At 59.2% G+C, this 24,946-nt stretch overlaps 2 protein-coding genes across 18 annotated transcripts in view; one reads left to right on the top strand and one right to left on the bottom strand.

Moving 5' to 3' along the window:
• The window catches only part of Ankmy1 (ankyrin repeat and MYND domain containing 1), a 33,583-nt gene extending 18,232 nt beyond the window's left edge, over nucleotides 1-15,351 (top strand). For 7 of the 15 annotated variants that reach the window (XM_010606600.3, XM_010606599.3, XM_010606598.3 and 4 more), the window contains 12 exons: nucleotides 206-422; nucleotides 753-911; nucleotides 1,658-2,082; nucleotides 2,533-2,704; nucleotides 5,203-5,343; nucleotides 6,415-6,555; nucleotides 7,447-7,554; nucleotides 8,158-8,289; nucleotides 9,258-9,371; nucleotides 9,600-9,765; nucleotides 12,097-12,175; nucleotides 12,786-15,335. In XM_010606600.3, the coding sequence (XP_010604902.1) occupies nucleotides 206-422; nucleotides 753-911; nucleotides 1,658-2,082; nucleotides 2,533-2,704; nucleotides 5,203-5,343; nucleotides 6,415-6,555; nucleotides 7,447-7,554; nucleotides 8,158-8,289; nucleotides 9,258-9,371; nucleotides 9,600-9,765; nucleotides 12,097-12,175; nucleotides 12,786-13,140 (2,209 nt within the window). In that variant the 3' untranslated portion in view covers nucleotides 13,141-15,335. Of the gene's footprint in view, nucleotides 1-205; nucleotides 423-752; nucleotides 912-1,657; nucleotides 2,083-2,532; nucleotides 2,705-5,202; nucleotides 5,344-6,414; nucleotides 6,556-7,446; nucleotides 7,555-8,157; nucleotides 8,295-9,257; nucleotides 9,372-9,599; nucleotides 9,766-10,874; nucleotides 12,183-12,785 lie in introns of those variants that run through there. The other 8 variants (XM_010606601.2, XM_010606604.3, XM_010606603.3 and 5 more) reach the window with 8 other exon arrangements.
• Nucleotides 15,352-17,891: 2,540 nt separating this feature from the next.
• Nucleotides 17,892-24,946, bottom strand: part of Gpc1 (glypican 1) — a 10,899-nt gene continuing 3,844 nt past the window's right edge. For all 3 annotated transcript variants that reach the window (XM_010606591.2, XM_010606593.3, XM_033764736.1), the window contains exons 2-9: nucleotides 23,194-23,352; nucleotides 22,192-22,583; nucleotides 21,639-21,804; nucleotides 20,596-20,726; nucleotides 20,370-20,489; nucleotides 20,142-20,275; nucleotides 19,811-19,986; nucleotides 17,892-19,555 (exon numbers count right to left, since the gene is read on the bottom strand). In XM_010606591.2, coding sequence (XP_010604893.1) covers nucleotides 19,323-19,555; nucleotides 19,811-19,986; nucleotides 20,142-20,275; nucleotides 20,370-20,489; nucleotides 20,596-20,726; nucleotides 21,639-21,804; nucleotides 22,192-22,583; nucleotides 23,194-23,352 — 1,511 coding nt within the window. In that variant the 3' untranslated portion in view covers nucleotides 17,892-19,322. The remainder of the gene's footprint in view (nucleotides 19,556-19,810; nucleotides 19,987-20,141; nucleotides 20,276-20,369; nucleotides 20,490-20,595; nucleotides 20,727-21,638; nucleotides 21,805-22,191; nucleotides 22,584-23,193; nucleotides 23,353-24,946) is intronic.

Raw genomic sequence — 24,946 nt, 5'->3', positions numbered from 1 at the left:
GATGTGTCCCCTGATTGTGACTTGCTGGTATGCAGCTGCCAGGGCTCATTATGCCCAAGGAGAGTGGACTGTTGGAGCAAAGAGGGTTCCGGCTGTGTTGGGGCCTCAAGGGGTTAGGGAGGGCTCTCCCTGGACCCTTTCCCATGGAAGATGTTGGGCCGACCAGAGCCTGGTCTACCGGCACTGAGGCCTGCTGTGTTGCCAGGAACAAGAAAGCTCACACCAGTTGGAATATGGGTGCCATCTTGGAGGGAGACCGCAGTGGCTTTGCATGCATTGGGCCCAAGGAACAGTTTTCCCAGGAGATGATCTTGAAGGCGGAGGAAGGGGACCATGACTGGATTTATGGGATTCTGAAGGACAATCTGGCCTATGCTGATGTTGCCGATGCAAAGGGCTACACTGTGCTTGCTGCAGCTGCTGTAAGTCCCCATCCCAGCTGGTGAGTGCCGAGGAATGCTGAGCCATGAGGGTCCCCACTGGGGTGCATTCACAGCGGAGTTCTCCCCTCCCCTCTGCAGGAACAAAGCAGAGGTGCATGCAGGTCTAGGTGCACTTCTGCCTTTCCCTCCTGAGCATAGGCCCAGTCACCTCAGAATGACACAGAAAGTCAGACGAGAAGAGCTGGGCGTGTCTCCTCTCCATGCTTTGTTGCACTCTTGCTCCTCCAAACGTGCCCACATGAGGGGCAGCAGGAGCACCAGGCGACCCCTCAGCCCTTGCTGTCCTGAGTCTGGCCTGTCTCCCTCTAGGTGCATTGTCACAATGACGTTGTCAACCTTCTCCTGGACCACGGGGCCAATGTGAACAAGCTCACGGATGAGGGCCTCACACCACTCAACATGTGCTTCCTCCTCTATTACCCCAGCAAGTCCTTCAAGCCCAACATTGCCGAGAGGACTGTGCCCCAGGTCAGCCCCCACTGGCCACCAGCCACCCGCCCTCCTAGGTGGACCAGACTCATATAGGGTGGTGGGGAGGGGTCAGAACAGAGCCTGGGTACTGCCCAAGACATTCTGAATGGCTCTGCCCCTCACAAGCTACCAGCACAGCGCCTTGGGGCCTGAGACCTGTCCCTCCCTCGGTGTGACAGAAGGGGCTGCGTGCAGGACCCTTCCAAGGCAGGGCCCCTGAACGTGCACTTTCCAGAAGCTTGTGGACAATACTGCAGTTCATGGGGGACTGAGTGCTGGGAATGTGGCTCACAGAGCACTTGAAGGGATATGGTGGGTGCTGACCACAGCATGAGCCTGGTGCATGATTTGCCCTTTTTGAGTGGTCACATTACAGAAGAAAATCAACTGAATATAACTGTAACGATGTATTTTATTTAGTTTAAAGTATCCAAAATAAGATCCTGTCTGCTCCTAGTCAGTATTATAATAAAAAGAACACATTTGGCCCCTGGTTGCACAGGCAGTGCCGCTGATCCTGGACAGGCTGTTTCCGGAGTGGGGGCTGTGACCGGCTCGGCCTCAGGTCTGGTGGTGGCTGCATAGATGTCTCCTTGCTCTCTGAGGGCGAGAGCACTCCCTCCCAAGGCCATACCTGCCTCCTGACTGGAGCTGGGGCTGGCACCAGGGCTTGCTGAAGGCGGTTGTGAGTGAGCTTCTTTGGCTTCTTCCTGATGGTGACATGATTTTGATTCTTTTTGAAGGAAAACCTGAAGCCCCTCCTCATTCCCAAACTGTTGCCTTCATGTGTGGAGACGAACGTGGAGTCCACCTACGAGGTGGCCACACTTGCCCTGGGCAGCGGGGAGCAGAGGCTGCCATCACACACCGCGGGCAGCCAGGAGAAGGGCTCAGGCCCGGGCTCTCTGCAGTCTTCAGAATCCAGCTCGCCCTCGTGTCAGCGCGCCATCAGGAGCAGGGAGAGAGGGCCAGAGGGCTTGGCAGGAGGCCTGGACATGTCCTCCCCATGCAGTGAGGCGCACTTCGAGTCCAACCTGTGTGTGCACAACTACTCCATCGAGCTGTCGAGGGACATGCTGGAGAAGAGTGCCCAGGCCTACAGCACACTGCAGGTCCCCGCTGCCCCGGACAAGGGGACTGTGAGGAGCCTGGCGCGGTCCATGGTTGAGTAAGCTGTTGCGCGCCAGCCGTCAGGGTGGAGGGTCAGTTGGGCAGCGCTGATCATGTGGGTGTACTTTGCTGTCCTGCAGCACCCCAGTGATGTCTCCAGGGGTCTGCGGTGACACAGGGCAGGGTGCTGCTCCCACTGTCCGATAGCTGTCCCATGGTGAGGGGCTCTGCAGCCCTGCACCCTGCTCACAGGAGACCTCAGGGAGGCTGAGTGACCCACTGGAGCCCAGCAGGGACTGGCTGATGCCTGCTGTATTGTTGCTTTTCCCAGGGCGGGAACCAGGGCCCCCGGAAGGGGTGACCTGGATGTATCCAGGGAGGGCTGTGAGTGTGAAGTCCAGGTGTTCATGTGGCCAGCGGTCTTCCTGGTCAGCCCTCCACCCAGGAAGCACTGTGCGGGCGTCTTGCCTGCCATCCGTGATAGTGTCCCTCCTGCTGGGCCCCACAGACACAGATGCCGGTGGCTGACCATCAAGCTGCTTCTGCACCGAGGCGCAGACCCCAACCTGTGCTGTGTGCCCATGCGGGCCCTGTTCTTCGCTGTGAAGGCCGGGGATGTGGACGGGGTACGGCTGCTGCTGGAGAGTGGGGCCAGGACTGATATCCGGTACCCACCCCAGGTAGGTGTCTGCCTTTGGGGCCTGCTGGTGGGAAGGTGTTGGTGACTGAGGAACTTGAAGTAGGCCCAGGTACACGGGGAGCAAAGGCATCACCTCGTAGGCGGAGAGACAGGCACTGCTTAGCAAAACACTCAGCCCGGAGGTTCTGGCTTTGGCCTGGCAGGTGCAGCCAAACACCCTTAGCCGAGAAAAACTGCAGATTTCCTATTTTAAAGGGAACTTTGTGTATCTGACTTACCCTTCCTTCCGGAGACACTGCCGTGGCTCCTCCGTGCTGTCTGTTGTTCCTGCCCAGCCTGTAGACCATGGTCTCCCCAGAGGTACCGTGTTTGGAGCTAGTGCCGCCTTGTGGTGGGTGTGCCCCAAAGAGCATTCTTCTCCTGAGAAGATCGACCTGTATCTGGAGAGTGCCCGGGAAGAAGGCTCTGTGTTGCTGTGGGCTTTCTTTGCGGACTCATGGCTCTTTGGACTTTGCTTGCTCTCACCTTTCACTCTTGCACTGCCCTGGGGCAGTGGCACCTCTAGCCTGGCCGGGGTCCTTTTTGTCCCCCAGGACTAGGCTCCAGAAGCAGCTGTGTTCAGGTGCAGTGTGCCCCCCCCCACAGTGAACATTGCTCTATTGCTGCACCCATCTCCCCCAGGCATGCTCACAGCCCGTGCCTGCCTCAGTTTCCCTTTCTGTCTGTCTTTCTTTTTTTATTTAACCATGTGTCTTGGAGAACTTTTCATGCAGTGCATAGAAAATCCCTTTATATTTTTGGACTTAGTAACAATTCCGTCACCTAATCCTTCCAGGTGGGTATCTGAACTTGCCTGCATTTTTGCTGAAATAAAATTGCCATGAATAAATAAACTGAGATCTCTGTGGCACTTGGCGGTACTAGAAGAACAAGTTCTCCTTGTGGTCTCGCAGGCTGAGTCTATCTGAATTAGCTGCGGGGACTGAATTAGCTGTGTCTATTACTCAACCAGCAAGGGAGGTGTCCACTGCCCCTCATAGCCCATGCCCTCCTGTGGGTGGAAATGGCACCTCACCCTGGCTTAATTTTGTATTTTTTTTCTTTTGGTAGCAAGGTTGAGTTCATTGTTTTATCTTCACATTAGTAAACACAACTAACCTGTAAAGGGAAGAGGGTTTTACTGTCTTAATTATGTTCCTCAATTCTGAGACAAAATACCTGACACCCACAAATTAAAAGTGGAAAGGTTTGTAGAGGTTTCAGTCCATAGTTGGCTGGCTCCAAGGCAGGGTGGCATGGCAGAGGGGCATCATAGAGGGGAAACAGTCCATGGCATGGCAGGCAGAAGGCAGTGAGCAGCAGCAGTAGCAAGCCTGCCTTCCCTCTCTCCCTTATATTCCACCCAGGATATAAGCCTGTTGGTTAATGCCACCCATACCCACAGTGGGGCTTCCATTATCCACACCCAGAACTATGCTAAACACATTTAGTTATCATACACCCTTAATCTCAGTGTCACATACCCTAGATCCAGCCACCTCTGAAAAGCCCCACCAGGGAGAGTATGAGGCTTTAGGGAACATCCAGACAAACTGTAATAGTTACCTCAGCCACTCTTTGGGGGTTTCAGTCCAAGCTCTTGTTGTCTCATGGCCGCTTCTCCTGCAGTGCCTTGTTGAGGCTCTTGGAGAGCAGGCCAGTGACCTTGGTGGCAGCGGGGTGGGAGCTCCTTCCCATTTGTGTGGAATGGCCAGCGATTCCAAAGGCTTGCCAAGGGCTAACCTTGTGGACCCCTGAACTGGCAAAGTGAATATGGTGTGTCTGCAAAGGTCATGTTTGTCTGACAATGCTCCATGTGTCAGATTTCTGGCTGGCAGAGATGGAAACAGAGCTGTGTTGCCCAGACTGGCTATGCACTTACTCCATGCAATGAGAAAAACCCCTAAAAGCGAGACAAGAAGCTTAGCACCTCTCTGCCAGCCCCCTGCATGCTGGCAAGTGTGTAGTAGCTTGCAGTTCCCAACATTTCCACAGCCGATATTACCTGGGTCTGGAAATAAGGGACAGTCCTCCAGAGGCCTAGCCGATGGTCAGAGGGATGCCGTGGGCAGCAATGGGAAGGTCAGGAGCTGCATGACTGGCCATGTGGTGGCATCTGAGCCAGGGCCTGGCAGGGACCAGGAGGAGCTTTTCTTAATGGAAGGTGCAGCTCAATCTGATTCAGGCCTAGTGTTTGGCTGTGTGGCTCTGGGCACATGTGGTTTGCATGGTGTGTTGAGAACTTTCAATCCATGTGTCCTTGAATGGATATTCTTCTGCTTTTGCCCTGCAGGCCTCCTGTCCTGCTCCTTGTGGAGCTGTGCCATGGGAACCTCAGACAGGTGCTGGAGGGATGCATCTTTCCCGCAGCTCAGACCAGGCCACCATGCCCTGTGGTGCCTTCCCCTAGCTGGATTCATGAGCCCCTAGCTGGAGTCGTGAGCCCTCACCTGCCTGGCTCAGGGCTACCTACCTTACCCACCTGTGCCTCCTCTGCAGCTGGGGGCCCTGACCCCGCTCCACATTGCTGCCGCCCTTCCGGGAGAAGAGGGTGTCAGGATCACGGAGCTGCTACTCCATGCCATCACTGACGTGAACGCCAAGGCTGCTGACCAGGATGACATGTATAAACCAGGCAAGGTGTGCTGCCTGTGGCTGGCAGGAGGGAGCGTCCCATCTGGGCTGAGTGCTCTGGACCTGTGGCACCTATCCTGGGATGACTTGAGCCCAGTGCAGAGACAGTGGGCCTGGCACCAAATGCCCTAACCTTTTGAGAGTGCTTAGCTGGCATGTCTGTGGGGAACCAAGGGCAAAGGTAGCTGAAGGGACCCAGCAGCTGAAGGATCTGTGTGAACAGGCAGCTTAGCAAAGCGTGAGCGTCCTTGCTGGTGCAGGGGATCCCCATAGGACATTTTTCAGGTGACCTGATCTCACCCCTTTAGGCCACGGTTGCAGCTAGATCATTTCCAGCACATCCCCAGGGCGTGCTGCCCACTGGGTGGGGTTGCCCTGGCCAGCCTTGCAGCTGCCTTGCCAGCTTCTGAGCTGGCCTCCTGTGGCCCCTTCATCCCTGTCCTTCCCCATGGGGCTCTCTGAAGGGGTCCCTGAGCTCCAGGGTTGCCTGGGCAGTGCAGGTGATGGCCAGGACCCTGCTGCACCCTAGCATGGGTCCCTGTCATGGAGGAGACCACAAGAGATGTGCTCACTGGACACTGAGGCAGGCAGTGCCCAGGCCCAGGCTGCAGCAGGTGCCAGGTGCCATTGCTGCCAGGTGGTGCCAGGGAGGGAGCTGGGCAGGATAGCGTTTGTGCACTTGGAAACAGGCAGCCCTCGTTCTTGCCACCTGCAAGGGCAGCTCCAGGGCCTCCACCGCCGGGACTTCCTGGCCCCTCAACTTGTAAGATCCAGCTGTCACCGTCCATGAGCCATACCTGGCATCTCACACAGGGCTGAGCCCGTTTCTTCTCATGCCCACAGAGCTGTGAGCAGCCCCTTGAGCATGACAGAGTTGGGGACATGTGCCTGGGTCTGTGTGTGAGGGCTTGAGAAGAGGTCAGAGGGTGGCATCAGTGGCTTAAGAGCAGGCAGAGAGGCCAGACTCGGGAGCTTCCCATGATGTAGGAGGAAGTGCGCTGTCAGCTAGGGGCTGGCTGGCTGGTGAGAGGCCGGTCTCCGGCTTGGGGAGGCTCAAGTGAGCTCTGCTGCCCACAGCTGGACCTGCTGCCCTCAAGCCTGAAACTCAACAATGAGCCAGGCCCACCCAGCATCTACTACACAGTGCGCACACCCACAGCAGAGGAGGGCGGCAGGACGCCCCTGCATGTGGCCTGTGAGCGGGAGGACAGTCATAAGGTGAGAAGCCACTGCGGCTTCAGCCAGGCGGAGCTGGTGCCTGCTGTGCATGTCATGTCTGTGCTTGCGTGAGCTGGTGTGTGTGTACAAGAGCATGGGTATGGGGTGTTGCATGGGGGTGGTGCATGCATGCATGCATGTGTGTTTCTGTGTACATGTGTGTGCAGAAGTCATGTGAGATGCCAACTGTGAAGGCGTGGAGGCTGCATTTGTCTGGCCGTCACATCTTCACTCAGCAATGAAAAGAAAGGACAGCTTTCCTCCTGTGAGGCTGTGGGAAAGGAAGCAGGCATGGAGTCTGTGCTCTGGCTCCCGGCATCTGCCCACACAGAGGAGGCAGCTTGGTGGAGGGCTCCATGTGGCCCTGGGAGAAAAGTCCCTGCAGTGGGCAGGTGGAGGGGCCACTCCCCATGAGCACTTCTGGGGAGAATGCAGGTGGCAAAATGGGTGGTCCTGAAGGGGCAGGAGGAAGCAGAGGCTCCCCGGGGCCAGGGCTGGGCCGGGGCCAGGACCCCCATGTGGATGGTGCCTGTCAGCCCAGGTGGGCTCCTTTGCATGCTCCGGTCATCTCAAAGGCCCCTGGCCCCAGGGAAGAGCATTCCTCCATCACACCTGCCAGTGTCCGCCCTTCTGCTGAGGTGCTGCGGTCCTGACTGACCCTGGTCCTTTGGAAACAATCTCTGAGTCACTGTGCGCATTGGCGTCCTTCTTGTTTTCTGCCTGGAAGTGAGGACTGTTTGGAGGACGCCTTTCTCTACCTGAGACCCATGCGCTCCACACCTGAACAGTCCCGTGCCCTGGTGTCGGTGTGGCATTCATGCTAGCCTCCAACTGGAGTTCCTTGGGAGCAGGGCTGCTCCAACCTGGTGTGCTCTGCCTTCTCCCTCCCAGTGTGCCAGGGATGTCGTGCATCTCCTTCTCTCCCACGGGGCAAATCCCAACTTGCTGTGGAGTGGCCACTCCCCACTGTCCCTGTCCATCGCCAGTGGGAACGACCTGGTGAGTGCCTGGGCCTGTGTCGTTCCTGCCTCCACATGTCCGTCTGCCCAGCCACCCTTCCACCCACCCACACACCCGTCCCTTTATCCACCCACCTGTTCCTCTCACCCATCATTCCACCACCCATAATCCACTCACAGCCTTCTTTCATTTAAACGTTCCTTGTGAAGCACCTATGTGCAGGCAGGCACCGCTGCAGGCAGTGGGCTTTGAAGAGAGCAAAGGCTCTACTAGTAAGGATCCCCCCATTCCAGCTGGGGGTGTCAGACATAAACTAGTGTGCAACACAACTTCAGGCAGCAATAGGTGTTACAAAGATAAAAGAGCTCAATGCGGGAGGATCCACAGAAGGGGCCAGGGCCAGAGAGGATTCCTGACCACATGCAGGAGCCCCTACTAGGGCTGGACTGCACCTGGGCAGTGCCCAGAGGAAGTGTGGGAATCAGGCCCGGGGTGAGTGCCAGCTCCTCTCTAAGGGGCTGGCCACGTGACCCCCACCCAGTGCAGCCCTCAGAGGCACCAGGAGCCGCTGCTGGGGGTGGCCCCGGGGACACCTCTGTGAGGGAGGTGACAGCCCGCTGCTAAGGAGCCTGTCTGTGTCAGATTGTGAAGGAGCTCCTGTCCTATGGGGCTGACCCCAACCTGCCCCTGACCAGAGGCTTGGGCAGTGCCCTGTGTGTCATCTGCGACCTGGCCTATGAGCAGCAGAGGAGCACAGACAACAAGATCACCCTGGTGAGGTGCGGGGCAGGTGGGGCAGGGAGAGGACTGTGGGCCAAGGGACACTGACCCGACTCTGTCTCCAGTCCGGGTCTGGGGAGGCCCCCGAGGGGATGGGCACCTTGACTCCAGGTAAGTTCTGGACTCCAGCATGGGAGAAGAATTCCAGCTGCATCAGAGTGAAGCTCTGGCTCAGAGAGGGAGAGTGGAGCAAGCTCCTGGGTACCTGGGGCTCGCTGTGATGCAGGGGTTCAGACTGGGCCCGCAGAGGGATGGGCTGCCCGGAGACAGTTCTGTTGTCTGAGCTCTGCAGGCCCCTTCTGTTCTGCCTCGGACAGGCTCCTGGGTTCCCCCTGGGGTCATCGCTTCCGCTGGGGGTGAACTTCACTGGGGAGGCTTTGTGCTCTGGGCTGGGTGGAGCCTGCTTGTGTCAGTGCTGTCAGGGGTGTCTGTTGATGCCATTTGCTTTGATACAGTCAGTGCTCAACCTCTGCTGGGGCAGGGCTGTGGAAGTCACACACACCCCCACACACCCATGCACGCGCGTGCGCACAGCCCACACCACATGTGCACGCTCGCATGTATGCACTGCCTCTCTGAGCACTGGTGAGGTGTGGTGAGGCCTATGCCCTGGTCCTCGCCTTCACACCGCTGACAGCCCGAGGGACCCAGCACTGGGTGTTGTTCTGGGTGCTGTGGGACTGGGCTGCCAGGAGGGCTCCCCAGGGTGTGGGATTGTTAGGGTGAGGCTGGGGCTCTTGCTGCTCATCCCTGTGCACCCTGTTTATCTCTGACTGCCCCACACACCTGGAGCATGGCTCCCACAGACACCCTCCCGACAGCCATGCTCTTAGCTGGGTGGTGTCCTCGGGCTGCTTCTGCTGATTTTGTCTGCAGGGCTTGGATGCTGTGGGCCTTGTGATGAGGGTGACTCTTAGGTTCCCTGGGTGGCCCTGTTTGTCTGACAGGTTCTGTCCCCTCAGATTGACCGGCTCCTGAACCACGGGGCTGACATCCTGAAGCCAGTGATGCTCACTCAGGGTGACAAGGTGGCAGTGGGCACAGTCGTGGACTATGGCTACTTCAAGTTCTTCCAGGTTAGGCCTTGTCTGGAGCAGGGCCTCACGGGGAATGTGGCTTCTCTTGGGCAAAGCTAAGAGCCCTGCCATGGTGGGCATGTCCCATGGCACCTGAAGTGTCTCAGCTTGTCCTCATGGTCACTGAGGAAGGAAACAGCACAGTGTGGGCCGGGGTGAGGCTTGGCAGGAGTGGGGGGCAGCCCCGGGGCCCCATGGTGACCCTGCATGCCCTCGGGGTCACCACAGGACTGGAAGATCGCCCACTGCCCCTTCCACGTGCTGCTGCCAGCAGAGCGGGAGACGCTTCTCGCCCGGAAGAGGCTCCTGGAGTACATGGGCTTCCAGCTGCGGCTTGCTGTGCTTGCCAAGGAACGGGAATGGGACTGGAAGGCGATGTCCCAGAGCAGGAAAGGTGGGGTGCACAGGTGCTCACCGGGCATAGGCCTAGCATGCAGCCCTGCACTGTGCCCTCTCTGAGCCTCGTGCCTCTCCGCCCGCCCTCAGCACACACCAGCTCTTCCCACACCCACCCACAGGCAGACCTGTGTACACTCACTCTGCCCTCCGTCACCTGTGTGCCCACCGCTCTTGCACAGGCCACACACACCGACGCCTGACGCGCTCACTTAGCTGCCCCTCTCCACACACCACACACCCACACACTGGCACCGCATTCACCCCCAGAATGCTATCTGTGTCACACCCCTATGGGAACCCCTACCCTCCACACACCGTACCCCACGCTTCACCACTGCAGTGGAAAGGTTTCAGTGGTCTCAGCAGCATCAGCCTGTCACTTGGCTATTTCTGGCCTGGGGTGAGGCCGGCCTGCTGACCTCATGCCTGGGAAGGAGAAGGAGAGAGGGAGAAAGAGGAGAGAGAAGAGAGAGGAAGAGAAGGGGAGGGAGGGAGCGATCCCTGCCCAAGCCAAGCTGTGGTCCCTGCGAGGATCAGTCCCCGTGATTCAGAGCCTCCTGACCCAGGTGCCTTCCAGAGGCCTGGCTCTGAGCGCTGCCTCCTGCACCTAAGCTTTTGGGGGACCCTTCGGGTTTAGATCAATGTCCCTGCAAGACCTCCTGAGCTCAGGGGTCACTGGGTCATGGGGCTCAAGCTGACTGGCTGTTTGGTGGGGTCTGGTGGAAGAGGTGTCTCTGAGGGCGTGGCCTGGATGGGTTCTTCTCCCTCTCTGGCTCCTCCCTCCAGTCTGTGTGCGCTGTCCTGCCATGGAGCCAGCTGCCTGGGCTGTAATCATGAGCCAAAGTAAACCTCTCCTTCTAGACTTGTGGGTGTCACGTCTTGTGCCTGAGCAATGAAGAGGGGTCATTCCTAGTCTAAGCCATAGCAGTCCCATCACCCACACTTACCACATGTGAGACCAGTGGTGCTTCCGAGGCCACCGGCTCTCGCCTCCCCTGCAGCAGCTCTAGGCAGCCTGTCCAGGCTGGGGAGGAGGCTGCAACCCAAACCAACTTCTTCCTCCTTAATTCCACTCATGGGGATACCACTGCCCCGCCTTCACAGCCTCAGCGCTGAGTCGCCCTAGGAAATTGTGAGCTTTGACGAAGAAGCACGGCCTGTTTCTGACAGAGCACCAGGCGGGAAGAGACGCTGGATCTGCTGGAGGCATGGCTGACCCCAGCGTGGACCATGCCAGAGAGAACGAGGGAGAAAAGGCGAGCAGGGCTGGTGCCAAGGCCAGAACCCCTCACAAACACGACCAGTCGGACTTTGCCCTTGAAAATCTCTGGTTGTCTTGGATCTGCCTGAGGAGGGATGACGTCAGGGACATTTTATACATCTGTGACACAGCCCACAGCCAGCAGAGCAGAGAGAGGTCTCCCCGAACCGTCCCCCAGGCCGCCCTGGGCTGCTGGCCCTGAGGACAGCACAGGAGCATCGTGCTGGGGTGGGGGACGCCCGGCAGTATGAGGTGGGCTCTCTCCTGCCACTGTCATGTGTCACAGGAAAGTGCCAGGTGTGGCTGGCAGGGTTGGGCAGGACAGTCAGCAGGGGAACCAATGGCTGGGTCTGCGAAGAAGGGCTTGGGAAGAGCCTGTAAATGCCTTAACTAAGAGCGCCATCACTAAAGCAGTAAAGGAAAACGCGAGTGCAGTGTCACGGTGAGTAGAAGCTACCCACGGAGAAAGGAATTTGGACTTTGGGATCAGTACAGCCCCGGAATGAAGCTGTTCTCAAGGTCTCAGCTGTGTGGAAAGGAGAGTCAAACCTGGAGTCAAAGTGGTAGCAGTGGGGCTGCCTGCGGGAGACAGGAGAAAGCGCAGAGAGAGGAGCCGGGCCACAGTGGCGCCATCCGCTCAGGTGCAGCCATCCTAGAGGGACAGCAGGGAAAGGCGCAGACATGTAAAGCAGCTTCACTCCTTTGCTAGGATGTGGACCTGACCATCTCAGAGGACAAGCCAACTCCACCGGTCATTGGAGGGAGCCATGCACAGACTGATGATGAGGGGTCTGTGGGAGCCCCACTGGGGTCATCCCGAGGGGTGCGGTACACCCCAGCTCTCCTTTGGCGTCGCAGCAAGCAGATGACCACAAGCAGCCCCAGTGGAGGGGCGAAGGAGGGACAGTGAGCAGGGCCTCAAGGAAGAGGGAGCACCGAGGGGCTGTGAGCAGGGCAGGCCTGAGAGAGAGCCTGGTGCCACCTGGTGACCTTTCCTTGGGACTGCAGGGGTTCAGAACTGGGTGGGTGGCTTGGGTGGCACTGACGCTGGCCTCTCTGATGCAGCGGAGCTGAGCCCTGGCCACAGGATGAAGAAGAGAAGCTTTGGCCTGGCCAAGGCCCTGGTGGAAGAAGGACAGGAGCTGTGAGTGCCGCAGCCGGGTCCCCCAGAAGTGTGGGTGGCAGTCACCTGTGGCTTGGACAGTGCTGCTGGCCTGGCCTGGCCCTCTCTTGGATGGCCCTGCTCCCTTGTCCCTGAGTGACATGGCCTGGTGCAGGCGGCTGCTTGCTGCACAGGTTACAACCAGCCTGAGAGTCACAGATGAACTCCACCCCTGCGCAAGGGTGGCTGCCCGTCTGGGGCAGAGCAAGGTTGGAGCCCAGTGCCTGCTTCTCCGGGCATCTGCCACCCCCACCTGGGGTCTGTGCAGGGGAGTAGCCCCAAACATGCAGGGTGAGGCCTGGCCTTCTCCTGGGGATGTCCCACCCATTCGTCAAAGGAGCAGGGTGAAGGGACAGAGAGGGTGGCTGGGCTGGGCGGGCACCAGGTCCCCCCAGACCCCCACAGCTGCTTCCTGTGGTCCGGGAAGCCCCTCAGCCCACTGTGCTGCCTGCTGGCCCCTGAGGGTGTGGACATGGTCTGCAGGGCTCAGAGGCAGAGCTGACCACTCTGAGCCACACAGCTCAGGGGTGGCAGGGACTGTCCAGGACTGGGCTGGATGGGTGTGGCCTGCATGACTGCCCTTCTGCCGCAGTGCCCCCTTCTTCAAGTTCTGCTACCAGTGTGGCCGCTCCATTGGCGTCTGCCTCACACCCTGCACCCGCTGCTATGGGATCCTGACCTGCAGCAAGTACTGCAAGTCCAAGGCCTGGGCTGAGTTCCACAAGAGGGACTGCAATGAAATGATGGCTGTGGTCGGGGCCGTGCCAGGCCGGCAGAGGACAGGTACAGGCCCAAGGGGGCCTGGCAGGGGACACGGGGAGTCTTCAGACTGGTTTTCCATCTGGGCTTCGCTGTCCCTAGGCCACAGGGCTCTGGGCTTGGGCTGGTGTGGGAGTTGCCCTCAGCCTGGCTCTTGGCCCCAGAGCACGGTGGACAGGGCCTTGTAGAAGCCACCTGATCTCCTGACCCCCCTCCTGCCCTCTCTACTGGCAGTAGGCACAGTGTGGAGGCCACGCTCCCTCTTGTTGGTGGGCCTGTGCAGTGGGCTTGGCCCAAGGATGGGGAGGGAGCACGGGCAAGGGCTTCCTCAGGGCCTGCACCACCTTTGCTGGCCCTGTCCTGAGACAGCTGGCTGTGCACCTCTGATTCCTCCTCTGGGAACCGCAGGCACCAGGCACCGGTTGCCCAGGTTGGGCTGCTACAGATGCACCTGCACCCTCAGCCTGGCTGTGGGGGGCTGCAGAGAGCAAGGCTGACCCTCCTTCTCCCTGTGCTTGTCTTGTCCAGTGCCTGGCTCTGCACATACCTACAGGAGGGCAGGAGACTCTCACTGAGAAGCAGTGATGCTGGTGCCTGGGAGAGTCCGAGGCTGTGCCCGTGTCTCACTGCCCAGGGGTCACCTCTGTGCTCTGCAGTGGCTGCAGCAGGAAGTCTGGCACCCTGCGGCTGCATGTGCAACGTCTCCATCTACCATGCAATAAAGCGGCCTTGGTGTGCACCTGAAGGTCTGTGCGCTGCTGTGTCCCACCCGAGTCGAGGCCTAGCACTGGCCACACCCGCCTTGCTTGCCTCCTGCTGGCCCGGCATGGGATGTGTGTTGTGCTTCAGGGAGAGGCAGGTGCAAGGCAGCTGACGGTCATGGGAATGGGGGTTCCAGGATGCTCCCAGAGCCATACGGCCGGCCCCTCCTTTACTGTCTCAGTGCCTTTGTGGGCTCACAGCTCCTTGCAGGGTCCAGAGTGTCTTAAATGTTTCCCGTGTACCAAGTGAGTTCCTGGGCACTGGGTATGCAGAAAGTGCTGTGGTTGAGAGGGCGAGGGGCTGGGGCAGTGCCATGTAGATGGAGAGTGAGATGTCCTTTCCCAGAGAGGAGGAAGGGGGCAGTGAGGGGCCACCCCACGTGAGGGGGAATGTGGTGGGGACAGCATGTCCTCACAGAAAGATGGAGTGGGGGGTTTGCTGCCTGCCGGGAGCAGAGTAACTGGGGGTGGTGGGAGAGGGGGCTGGAGCTGGCCAGGTGAGGGCCCCTCCCCAGGCTGCCTTTTGCTGGCCAACAGTCATGGAAATGACTGTTTTACCTGATTTCTTGCCTGTCACAAGTGTGCAGGTGTGGGGGTACACTTGGGCGTGCTGAGCAGAGACCTAGACATAGACGAGGAAGAGCCTGGTGGAGGGAGGTGCCGCCCAGCTCGTGGGTGGCTTTCTGGGAATGGGGGCTCCTGATAGAGCTGAGGACCAGCCTCCTAAACCCTGGCACCGACCACTGTCACCATGGTGAGCCAGCTTCCCACCCCAGGGCCACCGCTGGGAGAGCTCAGGGTGGACACTCAGCTGTCCAGGTCACCTTTGCTCCACCCCATCAGCCACAGTAAGGCGAGCAGCGTGCGGTAGTTTTCTACCAGCCCCTGCGTGTGCTTCCCACCCTGCCTCACCTTACACGGCACAGAGGCCACAGAGACCCCTGAGAGAGGCTCAGCACCCGGGGTGGCAGACGGAGGCACACGTGTGCAAATCTAAGCACAGAGACCCACTCTTCATGCTCCAAGTCAGGCCGTGGCACCTTCCTGTGCACTACATTTCCACAACACATTGCTCCCATGTGAAGATTGCTCTATTTTTTTTTTTTTTGCTCTGATTATTTGTGAAATACACGCTTACTGTTAAAAAGACACAAAGGCAAGAATAATACTGAAAACATCATAGTCTCTGCTCTTTGAATGCCTCGGGGAGCATCTTCCTGTGCCTGCACCCCACCTTCTCTAGCTCCAGGAGCTGATCAGGACGGCACAGTCCACTCCGCATCTCTGCCACCTTCCCCACTGTGCCTGCTCTGCCACTCCTCATGCACAAGGCCACTGCATTCTGCAGACACCCGCGGATGTCTGGCCAGGTCAGAGGACTCAGTCTTTACAGGAGGCTCTGCGCACAGGGCCTACTCACCCCTTCAGTAGTTCCAGAAAGTTAAACTCCATTCTCTAGTGCATTCCACCCTGTGTTCCATGTTCCCCTTGCTCCCGGGGAGATCACACAGCTCCCACAGTGGCCTGGGACCCCTCAGCACAGCTGAGCAGGGGATCTTGCTTGTGTGAACATCTTGCCCACGTACATGTACTGAGTGACCTGTGTCCTCTGCCCTGCTCCCGGGGAGGTCTCCCCTCCTGACCAGACTGTGCAGGGGCTCTTTCCTACATGGAGGGCAGACCCGTGCGCCATGTGACTGTACGATGCTGAGCTTTGTTTCACTGTCACATCAGTCTTTCCCTCAGCTCTTGGCTTTCTAGGAGCCCAGGGTGCAGTCCTCAGTGTGGTCATGAAAAAGTGAGGTCTCCACCCAGACGCTACCGTTATTTTAGTGCATCATTTTCTCTGTAGTCTTTGACTCAGCCTAGAATTAACTTTTGCATGAGGTCTGAGAAACATCTAGATGGATGTCCCTCTGGTCACATCTGGATATTTACTTCTCTCCTGGGCTTTGCCATCTCAACCTGCAGCTCATAATGCATTTTGGTTTTTTGAGACAGTCTCATTGTATAGTTCAGGCTGGCCTTACCTCATGGCAACCCTCCTGCCTCAGCCTCCTGAGTGCTGAGATTTCAGGCATGTACCACCAGGCCTGGCTGGCCTCAAATTTCAAGTAAACAATATTGTTGTTAACTAGTCACTGTGCTGCACACCAGGCAGGCCCCAGCACCTAACCACTCTAAAGGAAAGCTGACTGACAGACACATCTGCATTTCCATACCACCCCAGCTGTTGGCCACCATCTTGTTTCTGCTTCCAAGAATGAGTGTTTTAGATTCTATGCACAAGTGAGATCACGCACAATTTTCCTTTTGTGTCTAGCTGATTTCCCTCAGCATAGTGCTCTCCAGGTTCATCTGTGTTGAACACTGGGATTTCCCTCCCCTGAGAAATTTCCCATCAGGATCTATGTGGTGCGTTTTCTATCTACCAACAGACCCTTAGATGGAGCCTGCGCCTGGCTGCGGGAGGGACACTGTGGTGTGCCTGAGGGTGGGGGACAGCTTCTCAGTGCTGAAGGAACATCTTCCAGCTGTGCTGTGGACCTAGCAGTGGATGTGAGTCCATGGTGGTGCTGTCTTTTTTTGTGTGTGGTAGTGGGGCTCGAACTTAGGACCTTGTGCTTGTGAGGCAGGTGGTGGCACCACTGAGTTAAATCCCAGCCCATGGTGGCACTGTTTTTAAGTGTTGTGTGTGTCTGCTGCTTTCTGTAGAGGAGGTGCGGGGCTCCATTCTCCTTGGCAGTGCCCCTCCGTCACCGTGTTACCTTGCTTTGGATAGTGGCAATCCTGATGTCCTAGCAGGTTCGAGGTGGGTTCCATCATGGTTTGATTTGCACTTCCCTAAGGACTGTTGTCTTTTACATTTTAAATAACTTAAACACCATCTTTTTCATCTTATCTTGTATGTGTGAGCACACACACGCATGTACACAGACAAGCCGGGCATCTACAAGTGTGTGCTGCTGACACCACGTCAGTCTGCCAGGTCTGCCCCAGTGATGTGGGGCCACCAGGGAAGCAGCTGCACAGGCTGTGTTCACCCAGCAGGATGTCTGTAGCTTCGCAGACTCCCATGAGTAGAGAGGGTCTGAGAACCAGCGACAGCAGGCAGTGGCTCTCCCTGGCCAGCCTCTCAGGTCACATTTAGGGGCTGGGTGACCCAGGCTGGGCCCAAGCAGCACTACCCAGGTGGTCCCTGCACTGGGCACCTGGTCAGTGTCCTTTCCCAGACAGGGAGGGTGCGCTCACCTCTGCTCAGGAAGAACATGCAGGAGCCACACACATGCGTCCCAGAGGCCCTGACAGTGAGCCCCTGTCTCCCACCTATCCCCATGGGGCCCTGCTGAGTCCCCAAGGCTATTTGCTTCTCCTGACACTCCCTGGGAAAGGGGATCCTGGGAGGAGAGCTGGGCCACCAGCTTCCTGGAACTTGAGGAAGAGCATGTGGATAAGGATGCAGCAGCCACCATGGGCCTGGCTGTTGCAGGCATCCCCAAAGGCCAGTGCTGGGCTGTGGCACCCCTAGGAGCTGTGTCGAGCATGTCTCTCTCTAGGGTGTAGCCTGGCTGGGTCTCAGCAGTCCAGTGCCATAGCAGAAGTGCCAAAGGGAATGTTTCCCTGGCAGACCAGAGTAGCCTGCCAGCTCCCACATAAAGCAGCCTGTTCGTGGCACATGCCCAGGAGTGTCTTTGAGAGCCACCATGTTGGCCCCAGGTGACCCCACAGAGACAGAGCACTCAGACTAGAGAGTATCAGGAACCCCACCAGAAGATGCTGGTCCCTATACTCTGGCCGCCTGGGCATCTTTGAGGCCACCCAGCAGGAGCCAGAACCTCCCAGAGGCTGGAGGATTGTGTGGTGTGCAGAGGGAAGGTGGCGGGGCCTGCGGTGCCACCTGGACCCAGGTCTGGGCCACTTCCTCCCATGGATCCTGGAGGCTGCCCAGCCCGGCACAGAAGGGTCTGCTAGGGCAGGACTCAGACCTGGCCACCAGGGGGCCTTGTGGGGGTGGACACCCACACACCCAACCTCAGGACTATGCACGGTGCAGCTGTGCTCAAGGCCTGCCCCTTTCCCACTGCTCCTGGTTCATGTTTGGCTGTGTAGCTCCCTCACACACATGCATGCACACAATGCAGAGGCCACACAAGAGGTCAGAACAGCCACACAGCTCATCCTGCTGTAGGTCTCCAGCCGTTTATTGTTACAAGGACTCAACACGTCACCTGCTGACACTGGGTGTCACCTGGTAACACTGGGCGGCCAGTGGTATCATGAAGGGTGTCACAGACTTGCTCAGGGCTCTGACCAGTGACCTGTTGGCCCCGCCTCCAGCCTGCACGGCTCTGGCCCTCCACGTCCAAGAGCAATTTCAGAGAACACTGCCTCACACCAGGGACTGACAAATGGCTGAAGACCTGGTCCGCCCCACTGTGGACACCGCTGGGGTAAGGCCGCTCCAACCCGATGAGAAAAGCAAAGCACTTTGGGCTGCTAGATGGTCAGACTGCTGCTCCCACGCCATAGCAGCTTAGCCATCCCTGCCTCCTCCCCGGGGGCCTGCAGCAGCTGGGCCTAGCAGGGAGGGTGGCCTGGCTCTAATGGCCTTAGTGAGCCATAAGGAACACCAGGATCCCAGCAGGCCCCAGGCCTTGCCAACGCTGGGTGGAGGACAGAGCGTCTCTTGGAATGGCAGGGGGACAGGGAGAGTGCATGTGTGCGTGTCTGGAAAGCCCTTGACTGCCACACCCCTCACCCCTGCAGCTGGCCAGGTGTCCCTGGCTTGCAGCCTTAGGTCTCACCAGTCCTGAGCTGAAGTTTCACCAGCCAGCCCCACCCTGTGGCTGGCTTGCAGCCCTCATCTGTGTCACCCTGTCTGCGTGGGATGGGGTAGAAGGGGCTGGCGGTTCCCTAGAAGTGGGGTCCCTGGTGCAGACTCTGCAGAGCACCACACTTCCCTGGGTATTGGGGATTGAGCCCCACCTCAGACAAAAGTGCGACTAACAGAAGAGCCTGTGGCCGTGCTGGGCGCCACCCTCTGCAAATCACCTGAGGACCCTCCACCAGGCTCCAGAGTGGCACAGGAGCCAGGCCGGGCACAGAGCCCCTGCCGAGTGGAAGGTATCATGCATAAGCTCAAAGGCCCGCCAGAGCCTGAGCGGGACCCTCACAGTCCTTGAGACTTCTGGAGGCTGAGGGCTGGGCCTCCCTTTCTGACGTCGGAAGCTGGAAGGCGCAGGAGAGGAAGGCACAGGCTCACATGAGGGCTCCAGCGGGATGCTGCTAAGGGCCATCTCCTCTGTGGGCCTCAGGTGGGACAGGGTGCTGGGGAAGGTGTGGGCAGCCAGAGGTGCCCCCGAGGTCCCTGAAATACATGGCTTTTGGGGACACGGCTCACAGCTGACCTGAGGACCTCATACAAAGTTAAAAGCCAGGGTAGCAGGCGAGGCCAGGCCTCAGGGGTCAGGGCCCCACAAACCCTGCCCAGCACACAGCTGCTGTCCCTGTCCTGCCCTGAGCCTCTGCAGGCTAAGGGGGATTAAATATCGTCTGCTTTGAGTTCTGGCAGTCTGTCCTTGACCTTGGTCCCTGCAGCTGTGGGGCAGTTACCGCCACCGGGGTCTGGCTGCTGCGAGGACCAGGGTAAGGAGAGGCAGCAGGAGGAAGGTGTGGGGACTGGGGCAGCTGGCAGCTGAGGTCTTCTGTCCTTCACGCTCTGAGAGGCCAGGGAGGGTGTGGGTCAAAGGTGTCCGGGAGCTGGAGCTCTTCTTGCTGACCCTCCGGCCGCAGGTGTCGTCCAGGCAGCCGCCACCACTGCCTGAGCCGCTGCCATCATCGCCTGGGGAGAAGAGGGGGGGTCCAGCAGCTTACTCCAGGGTGGACAAGTGACACGGGGCCTTGAGGTCCTTTACACACGCTGTCCTCACCATGGCAGGCCAAGCAGGCTGGAACCCAGGCTCAGCCCTGGGTCCCCTGGGCCATGGCTTGGGGACACTGCCCAGCGGCAGCAGCCTCTCTAAGGCACAGGGCCCCGCCTCTCAGTACCTCCAAGGCACCGTCCAGCCCTGGCCCTCGCTGCTTGCTGCTCACTCACTTGCATCCTGGAAGTCCACATCGTTGCCTCCGTAGGCTCCGCGGAGCCGGTTGGTCATGATCTTCAGCTGCATGATCTGCTGCCGAATGGTCATGTCGGGCTTGGTGATGTCCACCTCCACCTCGGGGTTGTTGATCTGGTTGGCTAGCCCATCACCCATCACCTCGGGCAGGTACCTGGGGGCGGGGCGGGCAGCGCCTGGTCACTGTGCTGGCCCTGGCAGCCCCCTCCTGGGCAGGGCCCTGTGGGAGTCCACCAGGTGAGGGCATGGCCTCTGTCCCTGCTCCCTCGTCCTGCTGCATGTCACATTAGGATGCAGGCAGGCACCTACCTGCCCTTGGCCATCCCGTTCCAGCAGCGGTCATCACTGGCGGAACTCATGGCCATCTTCTCGCTGCACAGTGTCCCGGGGAGGCTGATCCAGAAGTCCTGCACGTCTCGGAGCTGGGTCTTGGCCTCTGAGACCTGTGGGCACGTTCAGCACCCTGGGTGGTCTGGCCAACCTGCCCCCCAACCCCATGGGCATGGCGTGGCCAGCAGGGTGGTGGCAGGCACCCACCAGTATCTCCAGGGCACCTGTGGAGGGCTTCTCCTGCAGCACCAGCTTTCCCTGGCGTGGCTTCTCCTCTGGCCCTGAGCCCTGGAGATTGACTTTGGGGTTCCTGCAGCTCTGGATGACCTGGAGAAATACCGCAGGGCTCCTAGAGGGGCAGCAGGGGCCCCTGGGACCAGATGACGTGGTGTTGGGGCAGCCCCTCCATGCCCACCATAGCCTCCCACCACACCTTAGCTGTGAGCAAGTCCCTGTTGTCCTGAAGGGCATTGATGGCCTCTGCCAGCCACACATGTATGCTGCTGATGATGTTCTCTGCGCCCGATGGGCCCCAGAACTTGTCCGTGATAAGCACCATGGAGTCTGCCGTGGGAATTAACACACACACACATACACACGTGTGTCACACACACTTGGGCAGCACCATCAAAGGTGCAGCCAGTAGAGGACCCCAGGGGCGCCCTCAGGCCAGCCCAGCTCACTCTGCCTGCACTGTTGTGGGCACACTGTGGTCTTGCCGGCCCAGCTCATGCCCACACACAGAAAGACAGCTCATGTGGGTGCTGACATGTATGCATGCTTCCCTCTGTGAGTCTGTTCATATATATGCTAGCCCCTGTGAGCTGCTGTGTCTGCATGTTGGCTTGCCTATGCCAGCCCATGCACACACTAGTGTGTGTCTGCATGTGTGTAATAGAGCACATTTTGTACACATACATGAAGCTTACACGTTAAATTTTCCCATTGGCTTCTATCACATCATCATTAGCACACAAATACCAGCATGCATGTGTTGTCCTGCAAGCATGCTGACCCACACTTGACGGACACATACCTGTTACTGGACACATGCTGACATATATGCCCACTGACCATGGCAAAAAGTGTGTGTTAATACATGTGTATTGGCATGCATGTATGCCAGCTGCATATGCAGGTACACCCATGTCAGTGTGAAGGTATGCTGGCCACTGCACAGCAGAGGTGAGGGCGAGCTAGTGTATGAACCAGCGCCCCCTGCTGGCATGTACACATTAGTGCACACAGGTGCTGGTGGACCATGTCACGTGTTACCATGTGTACATGTTGGGGCTCTGGCTACTTGGGCAGGACAAAGAACTAGAATCCTACAGGGCTCCCCAGGGCATGCACCCCAACCAAGTCAGATGTGGCTGTGACCCTGGTGGCCCGGCTCAGGACCCATGAGGCCTGAGCCAGTGGCCACTGTTTCCTAGGACCCCAGATCTGCTTCCCAGGGACAGGGTCTGGGCTCACCCAGGAGGTTTCTCCATTCGGCGTCCAGGTCAGCCTGGTTGGCAAGGCAGCCCTTGAGCACGTTCCGGCAGTAATCGGGGCAGGGCCGGGCACCAGGAACACCCAGGCAGCGGGCACAGTACACCAGCCTCATGACGGCGCGCGAGCACTCCGCGCTCAGGGGCACCTGGGGAGTGATGGCAGCCTGAGCCCACCTGGCAGCCACTGTGGGGCTTGGGATGGCTGACTCCCAGTGGGGCCTTCCCTCCTGGCCTTCTCAGGCCCTGCTGACCCTGGGCACTCATTCTATGCATCACAAGGGTCTCAGCCACCACTCACTAGGAAGTGGGAATAGCACACCACACAGACATGGAGACTGAGGCCCAGGGACTGGAGGGGTGCCTTACTAAGGACACTGCTGCCCTCATTCAGGGACGCCCTGCAAGGCCTCAGGAACCTTAACTGCTCCCAGTCTGAGCACATCTTCCATTCTCCCGTCTCCTGTCTGCAGTGTGCCCACAGCCAGGCTCAGTGTCCAGCCCAGCTCCCCTTCCCTGGCCTTTCCCATCCACACCTGGGCCACCTTCCGCACCACGTCGCCAGCCACACCCAGGCCCTGTATGAAGGCTCGAGCGGCCACAAAGGCCCGGGGGGCCCGCAGGCGCAGCTCCCGTGGGGCATCCCCAAAGGGCCGCAGTGTCTCAGCCTGCTTGCCCAGGCAGTCTAGGTAGTCATCAGGCAGCGGCAGCTGGGGGTGCAGCTGCCGGAAGAGGTGCTCCAGCAACCGTGCCCAGAACTCCGCTAGCGTCTCCTCCAGGTGCAGGTTGGCGCCATGGTAGTAGAGGCGCAGCTCAGTGTACAGGTCCCCAAAGGCCTGGGCATTCTGTGTGTACAGCTCCCCAAAGGCACCAGGGAAGGTGTCCTGCAGCACTCGCTCCGAGTTGTTCAGCAGCTGTTGGAAGTGGTCTGAGCACAGAGGGAGCAGTGTGAGATTTTGGGGGACCCCACTTCTCTACCTCCTCCTGAATGCTGGGGTGGGCCAACCAGGATGCAGGGGCTGGGTGGGGAGACCTGCACTCTGTAGAAGTCTGCTTGTGTGGTTGGCAGAGCCAAAGCAGAGGCCAGAGGAGGTCCCGCAGGCCTCCCTAAGACCTCAGCCTTCTGGTGGGGATGCAGAGACCCAGGTGAGGGTTCCCTCTCAGGTCACAGGGCCCTGTGGCCCTAGGCCTCCAACAGGGGCTCCAGGAGCCCATGCTTGCTTGCTTCCTTCCTTCCCTTCTTTCTCTTTTACTTTTGGGAGGTATGTTTTTGAGATAGGGTCTTGTTACGTAGTCCAGGGTGGCCTTGAACTCACTATGTAGCTCAGGCTTGCTGTGAAGTCATGGTGATTTCCTGCCTCAGCCTCCTGAGCACTGGCAGGGGTCCCAGGATTACAGTTGTGCACTACCATGCCTGGCTTCCAAGAGCCATTTCTAAGCTGGGCTGGACTCAGTGACCTGGACACCTTGGGGTCTCTGCTTTCTCTAGTCTCCCTGCTCCAGGGACCCCTAGGGTCCACGGTGCCCACTCCACTCACCGTCCACGCCCCGCAGCTGGGTGGCCAGCATGGTCTGCAGGGCGCGGCTGCTGTCACGGAGTGAACTCTCCAGCTCCGCTTGGCTGCGGTTGGCCAGGTTCTCCTCCATCTCACTGGTGCAGCAGGTGTAGCCCTGGGGGCAGATGCGCAGGTGTTCACCTGTGGGGAGGGCAGTGTGAGAGTGGACAGGGCCAGGACAGGGGAGGCAGAGCCGGGCGGGGGTGTTGCACAGCTCGATAGCCCCACCAGAGTGGGATGGGAGATGGAACCCAGCGTCCACACCAAGTCCTGGGGACACAGTCAGGGTGCATGCTCGGGTGCCAACCACAGGCCCAGTTGGGCATCAGCATCAGGGAGCACCTTGGGAACCAGGGACAGGGTTTTGGGGCCACACAGGTCCCTGCCGCCCTGGTACCAGAGGACTGAATACCTGGGATGGGTGCATGGTGCTGGCGTGTCTAATCTTATTCTGGTGAGCTGCAGACATGAGAGCTTCCCCCGTTTCCTGGTGGACCCAGCTGCTCACACCCCACACCCACTGTCCTCTGTCCAGCCCCTCCTCACAGGCCGTGCTTCTGCCCGGCCCAGACGCCCCCAGCTCCCCAAGCAGAGGAGACAAGGCCTGCCTGACACCAGGGGTGGGCACAGGGGCCCCAGGAACTCCCCAGAGTGAGCACTGCCTGGGCCGCAGCTAGGATTGCTGCCCTTCCACGGCAGCAGACTTCAGCTCTGGCAGGTAAGGGAAAAGGTACCAGGGATCTGAGAGTGGGTGGACCTGGACATGTAACTGTTCTCAGCACCAGGGCAGGCAGAGCCAAGCAGCATGGGCTGGGCAGGGTGGTGCTACAGCCTCAGTGCCCCTGATCTGACATGGAGGACCCTTGCTCGGGCACAGGGACCGAGGGCCCCTGTTCTGGGGGTAGGACAGCCAGGGTCAACATGGGACAGGAGGGGATAGCCTCAGCTTTCTGGTCTCGAGCTGGGATCTCACCCAGGCACCCATGGGCCAAGGGCAGCATCCTGACCCCTGGGAAGCCCACCCTTAGTAACCCCCCCCGTTGATACCCTTCCTCCTGCCCGGTGCCTGCCCTCCCCACGTGTTCCCTGCTGAGACAGGGCTGGCAGCCCAAGGCCTGCTGGGGGTGAGGAATGGGCCTGCTTCCTATGGCCACCCAGGGCCGGGGGACATCCTGGAGCCTAGTAAGAAGGGGTACCTGTCTGACCCTTTGCTCTCAGATGCTGCAGGTGGGGTGGACTGGGACAGAATCCTCAGGGAACAGGAGCCACCTGCCCAAAAGTGGGACCCAATGGCAGTGTATAATGGGATGAGAAGGCACTGGAGGGGGCTCATGCCCAGGGTGGGGATCTGGGGATAGCAGAGGAGGTGGGAAGCCTGGGGCTCCAGTCAAATCGGCTATGCGCTGCAAAGGCAAGAGGTGACCGGTGGGAGACACACTCTGCCCCGCTGCTGCTTGCGGACCGGAGAAAGGGGAGCAACTGCAGGCACTGGGAAGGGGAATGAATGGGTGCACCCCAGGGCCTCTCAGGTTCCCTCTGGGCCGGGCTCCTCCTCCAGCCTCCCTGCAGCACCCACCCACCCTGTGTGGCCACCTCGCCCAGCCAGCCCGGTGACCTGTGCCATTCCGGTTGCCTCAGCACAGCCCCCGTCCCTCCCTCCCTTCTCGGACATACACGGGAGTGAAGACACGGAGCCAGAGCCTGGGCGCCGGCCTGAGGACCCGGGCAGGCTGGG

Source organism: Fukomys damarensis, unplaced genomic scaffold (assembly GCF_012274545.1).
Source record: "Fukomys damarensis isolate Sample0158 unplaced genomic scaffold, DMR_v1.0_HiC HiC_scaffold_16, whole genome shotgun sequence".
NCBI classification, from domain to species: domain Eukaryota; kingdom Metazoa; phylum Chordata; class Mammalia; order Rodentia; family Bathyergidae; genus Fukomys; species Fukomys damarensis.
This window is presented reverse-complemented; position numbering and strand designations above follow the sequence as displayed.